The sequence below is a fragment of the Jaculus jaculus genome, chromosome 3 (assembly GCF_020740685.1).
Source record: "Jaculus jaculus isolate mJacJac1 chromosome 3, mJacJac1.mat.Y.cur, whole genome shotgun sequence".
In the NCBI taxonomy this organism is placed as follows: Eukaryota; Metazoa; Chordata; class Mammalia; order Rodentia; family Dipodidae; genus Jaculus; species Jaculus jaculus.
This window is the reverse complement of record NC_059104.1, coordinates 131899131-131910489: the sequence shown is the minus strand read 5'-3', so window position 1 is coordinate 131910489 and position 11359 is coordinate 131899131. Positions and strand designations below refer to the sequence as shown.

Below are 11359 nucleotides of genomic sequence, written 5' to 3'. Positions count from 1 at the left end.
CAGGTGCTCTGCTCACTTTCCTTATGTCTCCTTTCACTACTTAGGAGCCCCACCAGATGCTTAAGTAAATGGATGTCTGGGAAGGACCAATTATTTGCAAGCAGTTTTCACAAATCCCTTTCCTTGGGAGTTCTCTGCAGAGATTACAAATACATCAGTCAGATACTGACAATGAATCATTCAGTATCTGGGTGGTAGCCTCTGGGGACAGGTGGGTGGGCTGCTCCTGCTCCCTGCCAGCTCTACCTCCAGGGGGCACCTCTGCCTCTGGGAGGGGAGGAAGTAGGGTGCGTGTGGAAGACTCATGCTTTCGCTTTAGGTTCCTTGGCTTTTCCAAGGACCCACATGCAGTTTATAATTAATTTTGCTCTGCTGGGACACATCGTGTTCTGATGTCAGCAGAGATAGTTTTGTGTTGTGACTTGCCTATGGTTTGTTTTCTGAGTGGGTGTGTTAATCCTCTCTGTAGAAAGTAAGGGGACCAATGTATGCTGGAGTGCACATGTACATACTTCTCACACGTGCAGGAAGTCCATTAGGAGATACTTAGACTTGGAGCCAGGAAAGCTGTCCTGTGAGGGAAGGGCCTCAGGGTAGCAGGGCAGTAAGGCAAGCCCTGAGAGCATTTGGGAGGGTGCACAGTAGCCAGGACAGCGCTAAGCAATCACTGCCCCATCACATTGGGTCCAGGTGTGTGGGAGACTCACCCGGGTCTCAGAGGGGATCCGGATCCATGTCACATTCATGTAGCTGTGAAGAAGGTTCAGCTTGGCTTCTAGTGACAGGATGAGGCTGACAAAAGAAAACTGAATGAAATGGGCTGGGAAGGGGCCAGAGCTCTCTCGCCTGGGAGCGTCCAGTCCTCCCCCAACAAGCCTGTGGTCCCAGCAGGAAGTAGGCAACCGCTTTCCCTAGGGGTATACTGGGGTGGGATTTGGGCCAAGGAGGGCCTTACTGTGCCAGCCGGGCGTTGTCATTGTCGTCTTTCCCCCACTCCCAGTCCTTCCCTGGGTCCACTGCAAAGTGCAGGGGCAGCAGCTTGTGTTCTGAATCAGTCAGGGGGATCACAGCTGAAACAGAAGAGTCAGGCAGTTCACTGGTGAGCCAGGAGGCTGGGAACCCAGGCAGAGCTCAGGGTGGACTGGTGAGAAGGGAATTCCAAGGCCAGGTGTCCTGGTGCAGGGTGAACCCAATGGAGAGAGATGCAGAACTAAAGTGGATGGTGCTAGCAGGAGCAGTTAAGATTATAGGATTTAAAATTGAGTGTTAGAAATGTCCTACCATGAAAATTGAGGGGCAGGAAAGGCATTGTCTCGACTCTCTCCTTGGGTCTGTTGAATGGCAGACACCCTGTTAGCTTCAGAAGGTACAAAGCCACCACTGCTTCTGTTATTTCTGAAGGACTGAAGCAGAGGAGGTGCACTGTGCGTGGACACTTATGATCTTCTCTCTGCCCCCATGTCATGTCGGAAAGGGCAGAAAGTGCAAAGATGAGAGGGTATGTGCTGACCTCTAGTGCAGGGAGACTACCGGTGCCTGGGAACCCCTGCTCTGGGAGCCCACCTGAGCTGGGCAAGAGAAGCTCCTTAACAAAACCATAGTGCCTGGTATTAATGAGCCTTCAGAGGGAAGCCAAGGCAGCACTCAGAGGCAGAACTGAGGTCATGTGCAGGTGTGGACTGCAGTGAAGACCTGCTGGCCTATTTCTCAGAGGGGTTAACTCACACACAACCTCTTGATTGCAGCACACTGGCCATGGGAAAGCAGAGGAGTGGGAGATTTCCATAGGTGTACTTGAGATCTGCTAAGGGTTTCTGAGCTACTTCTGTAGCTCCACAGGGAAATCCTTAATGACACACCCATCTTCTCTTAAAGATGTTGCTGGGGATAATGAGTAAGAAGTAGGGATATGATTTCCCCAATTCAATCCTTTAGATAAGCACCAGACTCATCTGTGGAGTTATCTTTAGTGTCCCCCCCACCTCCGCCATCCCAGAGTCTCACCACAGCAGAGAAGACCAGACTGGGGCCTCTGGCAAGATATTTTGTTTCTTTGCCACAGCTCATGATTCATGCCAAGGTGCCATGGCAAGAACAAAAAGGCAAACACCATGCTGGACTGAATCATGTGAATAGTTGCTTTTCTAAGATACTGGAACACTCGACACAATGCTGCCCTCCAGTGTTGTACAGAGAAGTTGTAAGCACAATTCCCTTGCCCCTTAGTCCTTTCCATCTCCATCTCTACCATGGAAAGGCCTGCTTGCTGACCATCAGCTAGCTCAGGGGTTTTCACTGCACATAGGGCAGGCCAGTGCAGTCTGTTCTGGGAGGCCAGGGGTGTCTCAGCTTGCCTCCAGGCTTCCACTTCAGTGTGGCCTTTCTTCCCTGGGCTAAGCTACAGGGTGGACACACCCAGGGAGGACTGTGCAGCTGGATCAGGGACAGGCCTCCCTGGGGTTGTGCTTATAAGTTTGTCCCATAGTTTCATAGGTCACACCACAAACTTCAAGGGTTTGGCCTGACTTCCCAGCATTGAGAATTCTGGGGGCAGCAGGAGTGCTTCTTAGCAACACTGCTTCCCAGACACACTGGACAGCAGAGGCTTCCAGCAGTTCTGTATGCCTATACACAGATGTAAAGTTGAGGGTCCAAGATAAGGACAGAGGACTACTTTTGAAAAACAAGTCTCCATGGCTCTTTAAATCAGGCATTTTTCAGAAATATTGTTGTAGACAAAAATAATCTATTATAAGCTGTTCCTGTGAGTGAGAATTTGGGCATTTTGGAGTTGGCTATCCTTTCCTGGAGTAGAGCTTTTTCTGGAAATACCTGCAGCTAAGATTACATTACCCATCTCAGCAGCTAGCAAGGAACATTTTTGATCAGGCTGTGACCAAAGAAATGTGGGGTATGTTAGGATCAGGAGACCCTCTCCCTTTCTCCATCCAGCTCCTACAGAAGATGGTGGAGCTACAAGATGATAGGAGCAGGCTCCTGAATCACCTCTTGAGAAAGAACTGCCTGCCAACCCCAACAGGAATACCTGTTGTAGGTTTTATTTGCTTAGGAATGCAACCACTGCTGTGTTAATCTACTATGGCTTTATTTTATTTGTTTCAGGTAAATTACCTAAACTACAGCTTCAGAGATGGCTTACTGGTTAAAATGCTTGCCTATGAAGCCTAAGCACTTGGGCTCAATTTCCCAGTACCCATGTAAGTCAGATGCACAAGGTGGTGCCATGTCTGGAATTCATTTGTAGTGGCAAGAGGCCCTGGTGCATCCATTCTCTCTCTATCTGCCTCCTTCACCCCCTCAAATAAATAAAAATTAAAAAAAATTTCTGTAAAAACCACTCAAACTAGTATGCCTTCATCACCCTCTTCACCTTCCTGTCATGGAACTCCTGGGAATTCCTATCCTCTCAGAGTAGGTTTCCTTAGCCTGCCCATTCCAAGTGGACAATTTAGAATGCACCTGAAGGTGCAAAGGCCTGCTACTAGACATATCTTGACATCCTCTCAGCCTAGATCTTGATGGGTGAAGGTTAGATCCTGAGCAAGGGGCCATGCTGCTTATATCCAATCTCTGCAGAGGATAAGCTGTGGCCTCTTTGATGACTAGGGCTGGAGAGGCTGAGATCCAGGGGGAAAATATAGGCCATAGAGGCATCAAAACTATCCCCTCCTGTGAGCATCCACTTTGCTGACCTTTGCCTGACTATGAACAATGAAAATTTCCTATGAAGCTCTTGGTATTGCCCAGCAAGACATGCAGACATAAGGTAGCACACTGCTTGGTGGCAAATGTCAAGAGTAACAAATGATTTCAAAATAAGTGAGAAGGGGTTTTATTCTTTTTTTTTTTTTTTGCTTGTTTTTGATGTTCCTGAAAGGGCTCTTAAACCTTTTAGCTTGTAAGTATACAGACACCATCTCAGACTTGCTAGAATGGAAGTTTCTGTTTGAGTTGTAGAGGTTGTCCTAACAGTACAATGTTAAGTTTGCAAACTCACAGCCTATCTTTAACCAAGCACAGGTTAAAAGTGTCATAAGGAATCTAAGAAAAAATGGATATGCATTTAAGATAAGAGCCTGACTGAGCTGGGCTCCATTAAGAAGAATTCAGCCAAACCTGTTAAATTTGTGAAGAAAGAATGTAGCCAGTAGCATTGTGCAGATCTTAGATACTAAAGACCAGACTAAAGGAAGGGGAAAAAATAACTTAACTCAATCTCTATTGTCCTTTAAATACACACACACATGCACACACACGTGTGTGTGTGGAGAGAGAGAGAGAGGGAGGGAGGGAGGGAAATATGCAGGGGGAGAGAAAAAGAGTACATCAGGGCCTTTAGCCACTGCAAATGAACTCCAGACACATGTACCACCTTGTGCATCTGGGTCTTTTGGCTTTGCAGGCAAGGGCCTTAATTTCTAAGTCATCTCTCCAGTCCTCCATTGTCTTTTAAGATGACTGACTTTGAATAAAAACTATGAGAAATAAGGAAAGATAAAAAAAGAAACACCCTTATGTGTTGACAAGATACAAAGCATCTCACAGAACAAGTGCAGGTCTCAAGGATGGACTTGTTTGTTTTTGTTTGAGAAAGCCTTTCTGTCACTTGCATGGTTCAGAGTTATCTTTGCTGGGTATAGAATTCTAAATGGTTTTTGTTTCAGTCCTCTAAAGATACCATAGCTTTATCTTCTGTATCTGTTTTACCTCAAAAATCATAATGACACTGGAGACATAATGATAAAGGGGCCGGTTCTACAAAATGATATAACATCATAGGTATTCATGCTTATAACAACATTACTTTAAAATGTGTAAAGTATGTGCAGAGGCTCCCCTTTATCCACATCTCCACACCCCATGTGAAACTATGGCAGTTACCAATTTATATACAGCTCAGGTGTTGAAACCACTGATAAGTTATAGACTGATAGAAAAGATGGACACCATGCAGGATTTGATGAATCATTTCAGTGATGAGATGGAATCTTTAAGAATTAAAGGAAAATTCTAGAAATGAAAATAAAAAAACCTACCCCAGTCAACAGAGATGAAGAATGGCTTTGAGGAATGAATCAGTTAACTTTCTAGAGCTCAGTAAATAATCTTTGAGCATCAAGATGGGCCAATCAAGAAGAGCCAATCAAAATGGCCCTGCTTACATTCACTGCAGGAAACGCTAAAGAAAATCCATTAAGCATAAGGAACCAGTAGTGACTCTGACTTACAAAATTAAGAATCACAAAATGAAATAAATGAACATGAATATCAAATTCATTTTTCTTTCCCTTTTAATAAGTCTGAGATAGCCAACTGTCTGAAACAAAGAGAAAAATATTATATTCATAGCTGAGTGAAAAGTAAAATGTCTGATAGTAGCACAAAGGATCATGGGAGGAATCAGGAATACTTGATAATAGACTTTTCATAAAAATACAAGCCAGGCAAGAAAAGAAAAAAGAAAAGAAAAACCAAAAATACTTATGTAGGGGCTGGATAAATGACTTAGCAGTTAAGGTGCTTGCCTGCAAAGCCAAAGGACATGGTTCAATTCCCCAGGACCCATGTAACCCAGATGCCTAAGGCGGCACATGCATCTGGAGTTTGTTTGCAGTGGCTGGAGGTCCTGGCATGCCCATCCTCTGTTTCTCTGCCTCTCTCTCAAATAAATAAATAAAACTAATAAAAATATTTATATAAACCCTAGGTAAACTGCTAATAATTGAATAATGATATGTTAACAATTTGGATAAATGGAGCCATAGTAATTATCCAAAATAAGACATCAGAAGAAAAAAAATGGAACTAATAGAATGGAACAGGCAATATGGTAGACTTGAATCTACCCATATCATTAGTATAATTAAGTGAAAGTAGCCAAAATTATCAAAAGTTTCTAGTTTGGGACTATAAAATATCAAATCCTAATTTCAGGAACTCCATTATAAATATAAACACAAATAAAATTAAAGACACTAACACAAAGAGCCAGGGAGAGTCATAATATTGTCAATCAAACATTCAGAACAAGTACTGGTACAAGAAGATGGTTACATAACACCATAGTGTTGCTTCAAATGGGTACAGTGAATGCTGTAGTCCCCATCATATGTATCCAAGGCCCCTTTTCCTGTCCTTTTGACTCGTAGGGGAGATAGCTGCCCATACTGGAAGCACGGGTGATGTAACTCAAGTATTCACACATCCACCATAGCTGACATGAAATAGCAACCATCCCCATCAAAATCCATCTCTTTAGCCAGGCGTGGTGACACACGCCTTTAATCCCAGCACTTGGGAGGCAGAGGTATGAGGATCACTTTGAGTTCAAGGCCACCCTGAGACTACAGAGTTAATTCCAGGTCAACCTGGACCAGAGTGAGACCATACCTCAAAAAATAAAAAAAAGAAAAAATCCATCTCTTTAGCAAAGACAGCACAGTGACTGAAAACAGGACATACCTATGTCATATTCCAGCTGACCAGTAGCTGGGATTGCACAGGGTGTAGCCTGTGAGACAATCCTGTGGGTCCATCAGCATCAAAAGGCTACTTTCAGGAAACATAGCTGGAATAGTTTGAAAGTACAGACTTTCTGATCCAGAAACTTATAATAGGAGTGGGTAAGCTTTTCACCAACAGTGCTAATTAATGAAAGTTTTAGGCTTTGTAGATATACTTGACTCTGCTTCAGAAGTGCACAAGCAGCCACAGGCAAAGTGACAGTAAATGACTGTGGCTGGATGCCAATAAAACTATTTATAAATCTAAGTGGTGGGCCACAGTTATGTTTGGGAGGGGTTTTCTTGATCTAATCATATCTAAGATTAATTATATCCAAATAAAATACAGGACATTAGCAACAATTAGTTTTAGATTTGGTTTTAAAAATTCCCATAGAGTACACAAACTCTATATTTTTAAAGGCTAGAATTCTGAATGTTTTCAACATGAAGAAAGACTGAATATTAGGAGCCAGGCATGGTGGCACACACCTTTAATCCCAGCACTTGAGAGGCACAGTAGGAGGACAGCCATGAGTTTGAGGTCACCCTGAGACTAAGAAGTGAATTACAGGTCAGCCTGGGCTACACTGAGATCCTACCTCAAAAACAAAACAAAACAAAACAAAATATTTGAGGAGATAGATATACTGACTCTGATTTGAACACTACACAGTATGTACATATACTGAAGCATAACACAGAGCTTCATAAATAGGTATGGCTTTATGTTATCAGCTAAGATTTTTTTTAAAAAAGGGGGCAGCGGTATGGTTCATTTGTATGGTGTTTTGGATGCAAGGCGATCTCCAACAGAAGCATTTGAACAGTGGTTTGGATGGAATGCTGTCTCTAACACTTTAGCATTTTAAGGGAATACATTTGTACACATATCAAGCAGTTTTATGCAGAAATTCTGGCTGTTAAGCTATGCTGGAGGTGACGGCCCACAGCTCTCCTCCCACAGTTTCTCTACCCTTCTCACAATTCTGTCCCACTTATCCCTGTACTCCACACCGCCATACCTTGTTCTCTTTGCTGGTCTCTCTGCTCCATGGACACGAGGGCTGAGAAGTGCGCTTGATCATAGGCCAGAACCAGAGGAGAGCAGTGGCACCTGTTGGGAGGGACCTCCAAGGGCAGGTAGATCCCTCCAAATGGGATGGGTGCAAATGCTGCAGGCATAAACAGGGGTGGGGAATGGAAGAGGAGGGTTGGGGGGAGGAGAAAGAGGGGAAAGGAGGGGACAGAGAAAGGGAAGGGAAAAAGAAGAAGTGCTGAGGGCCAGGGCTGAAGATTTCCATGGTGATCTGTCCTGATGTCCTGCTCCTCTGAAACCCATACAGGTGATCAAAAGTGCTGCTGTGGTTAAGGACAAGCCTGTCATCTAAGATAGTCAGCAATAACATGTGTTGGCAGCTGGTTCAGAAACCTGTGTCTCTTTTTGCCTTTCTCTTGTGGGTTCACTGAAATGTTTGTACGCAAGGCAGTGAATATGCTTAATGTATTTTTTTAATAAATTTCATTTTATTGGCAATTTCTAAACACACATATAATGTATTTTGATCATCTTCACTGCTTTTTTTTACCTTCTCTTGTCCCCCATTCCCTCTCACTGAGCTTCTTCTTCCCAGCTAGCTCCACTTCTAGTGTGTGTGTTTTGGTTAAGAACCTCTTCTGAATGTGAAGGGACCAGCCAGAGTGTTTGGGTGAGCTGTATGTCAGAAAGGAAATCATCACTGTGTTCATTTCTTTCCTCCTGAAGAAGGAAGAGAAGCTTAAAACTTCACAGAGCACAGTCACTTCTGGAAATGCTGCCTAAGCAACAGCAGCCAGTTGCTTTTTTTAAAAAAACAAAAAACAAAAAACAAAACCGTGCCTTTTGTATTCCAGTCTGGCTTCAAACTCACAATGTAACTGAGCATGACCTTGAATTCTTGATCCTCCTGCTTCCATTTCCTGAGTGCTGGTATTATATTTGTGTACCACCACTTGCTTTATGATGGGTTGTGGATGGAATACAGGCCAAGCATCCTCCCAACTGAGCCACCTTCCCGGCCCAGCATCTGGGTTTTGTTTAGGCAGAATGTTGCTGTTGGCTCCATAGTTGGAATTGTACCCTTGCTGGAGCAAAACATGGAGATGATCACCTTTAGTATTATCTCTGAGGACCACTTAGCTCCTTGCCCACTTAACCTATTCTGCTTTAGTAAGCAACCCTAGTAAAACTCATGGGCGGTCACCCTAAGAGGAGGAGGGCTGCTGGTGCTAGGCAGGACATACATTCCCCCCTCATACCCCTGCTCAGATAGGAAGAGTGGAAATGCTGGCCTCTCTGGCGGCCATGATGCAGCATGAAGAGTGATGGCTTAATTCGTGGGAGTCTCTGGAGACCTGTGGTTTTTACTAAGGTGCAGGTTTAAGTTTAAATGGGACAGAGGGACATGTCACTGGGCCACATGCTTTCTTTCATAATGTCATTTTTAGACATGGCAAGCGAGGAAAGGTGGCAGCCAGAGAAGAACTGGCTACAAGTGCCACTGAGGTGAAGGAAAAATGAGAACAAATGGAGGGCCATGGGACACGGCCTGCTACACAGGGGACAGTGACATGAGGAACAAATCTTGTTTTGTGTTGGCTGTCTGTAATGCTCTGTCAGATTTCTCATGGCCACTTGCTAGTGACATGCAGGGCAGATGGCCCAGAACAATTCTTGATGCCCCTGGAGGAAAAATGAAATGTGGAATGATGCTCTGTTTGTATACATCTAAGAAAGGTGTGGTGGCCTTCTGGAGCTGACCTTCATGTGATACTGTTTACTCTTTGTTGATGTCATCATGCTTTAAAGATAGAGTATGCTATCTGAGGAACTTACCTTCTCCACCTGAGTCCCTTAGCATTGTGTCTGCCACAACCACAATGGGTCTCCGCAGTATATGAGCCAGGACAAAGACATGGAATTCCTCCAAACTCTCGTACACAGGGTCCTCAGAGTTGTCCACACTAGAAAACAAGTAGAGTGAGCCTGTCAAGGAGATTCTGAGTAGGGAATGAACGTCCCAGACTCTGGAAAGTGAGTAAGTCCCCACCTTGCCTGGGTGGTTTCAGGAGATGATTCAATGGAAGGTGTTCAGATGAACTCTTTAAGAGTAAGTGATTGCTGAATGTTCAGCCTTAAAAGAGAAATCTATATCATCACCTCAGGAAACATTGCAGAAGAGGGGACAGAAAAACGCAAGAATTGGAGGAAGGGATAAAGTATTGTGGAACACTTTTCTGGAAATGACATGGCTGCTGCATCCTTGAACTCTCAGCAGTTGTGGTTACCTGCACAACACCTGCACAAGGTTGGGCTCATCAACATTCTGTCATGGAGATGGGAGGGGGAGAGGGAGGGTCTCAGTTGGCTCATCCCTCCCCCAAGTGCTATAGGCAGTTAATGGTTGCTGGTGAGAGGGGCATTTTCTTCAGTAGTGTAGCCATTGGTAAGTTGGATTTTCTACTACGAATATCCCTTATGCATTCTATGTAAGCAACCCTAGTAAAACTCATGGGGCCACAAATAACAACAATAAAAATAGTTATTAAAGTAGAAGGTTGACTACTTGGGAATAGAAGAAGATCAGTGGGAGTAGAAGAGAGATAAGAGGGCAATGGGGTGAATATGAACAAACCAGCTTTTATACATATGTATGAAATATATGCTAATAGAAATCTTGATTAAAATAAGACGATGTCTCTGTAGACAGAGATAGCTCTCTGTAGCCTGTGACAACCAGGAGGCTGGTTCTGTGGGTGTTTTCCAAGGATACTATGGGGTTGGGGGAGGGACCTCTTCTGCTCATTTCCACACTCCATGGCTCAGGCTGAACCTGATCTCTCAGGGGGACTCAGAACACCAGTGGTTTCAGAGCCATTACCGTCAGGATCTGAGAAGCCTTCTAAGAAAGATCCTGATGGAAAAGAAAAAAGTGAGGGCTACCGCTACCTGAGTTTATTCTGACGGTTGGTGGAGGTGTCTATGCAACTCTGCATTCAGCCCCATCCCCCAACCCTGTGTGTCAGGCTTTGCCCAGGCTCTGGGCAAGTCCTTTGCAAAGTTGCTTATGTCCCCTCTTTACCTAACAAGGATTCTATGAAGAGGAACTTTGAAGCTACATACTTTTTCACTCTTCTTCAGACATCATACATTGATTGGTAGAACCATGGATTTGTAGTTTTTTAATTATTTTTAGTGCATTGTAGTCCATTTGTAATATTGTAATAGGTACCGTGAGCTCTTTGGTGCTTAGGACTGTTATTTATTTATTTTTTTTTTAAGTAGGATCTCACTTTAGCCCAGGCTGACCTGCAATTTACTATGATGCAGTCTCAGGCTGGCCTTAACTCACAGCAATCCTCCTACCTTGGCCTGGTTCATTTGAAATATTTTGATGCTTAAATACTTTGATCATTATGGTCTATTTCAACAGGCTCTGTGTCCTTACAACATTCCCCAGTCATTCTTTTAGAGTGCTTCTTTGCTCCCTAGTATGAGAAGATGGCCCAAGTTCATACATACACACACACATTTGCATCTTTATTTTAATCTCTCCCTCTCTACATATGCATTATTATGTACCTGTATATCCTATATTAACATTTACTGGAAATGCTGAGTTCCCTGGTTCCTATCATTATAGTCCAACTCCACAAAACTCATCATATTTATAACTGTCTTCTCTAATAGTGGGAAATTTTATTCTGAATAATCTTATCAATTTCACTCATTTGATTAATCCCTCTACATGCAAGCAATCTCACTTTCTGCCGCAGGCTCCCACTGACCACCCCTT

At 43.8% G+C, this 11359-nt stretch overlaps 1 protein-coding gene across 5 annotated transcripts in view; it reads right to left on the bottom strand.

Annotated features, from left to right (window-relative positions):
* Nucleotides 1–11359, bottom strand: part of Otud7a (OTU deubiquitinase 7A) — a 302377-nt gene that overhangs the window by 2913 nt on the left and 288105 nt on the right. For all 5 annotated transcript variants that reach the window (XM_045145985.1, XM_045145981.1, XM_045145984.1 and 2 more), the window contains 4 exons: nucleotides 9400–9527; nucleotides 7550–7699; nucleotides 956–1070; nucleotides 708–792 (listed from right to left, as the gene is read on the bottom strand). In XM_045145985.1, the coding sequence (XP_045001920.1) occupies nucleotides 708–792; nucleotides 956–1070; nucleotides 7550–7699; nucleotides 9400–9527 (478 nt within the window). The remainder of the gene's footprint in view (nucleotides 1–707; nucleotides 793–955; nucleotides 1071–7549; nucleotides 7700–9399; nucleotides 9528–11359) is intronic.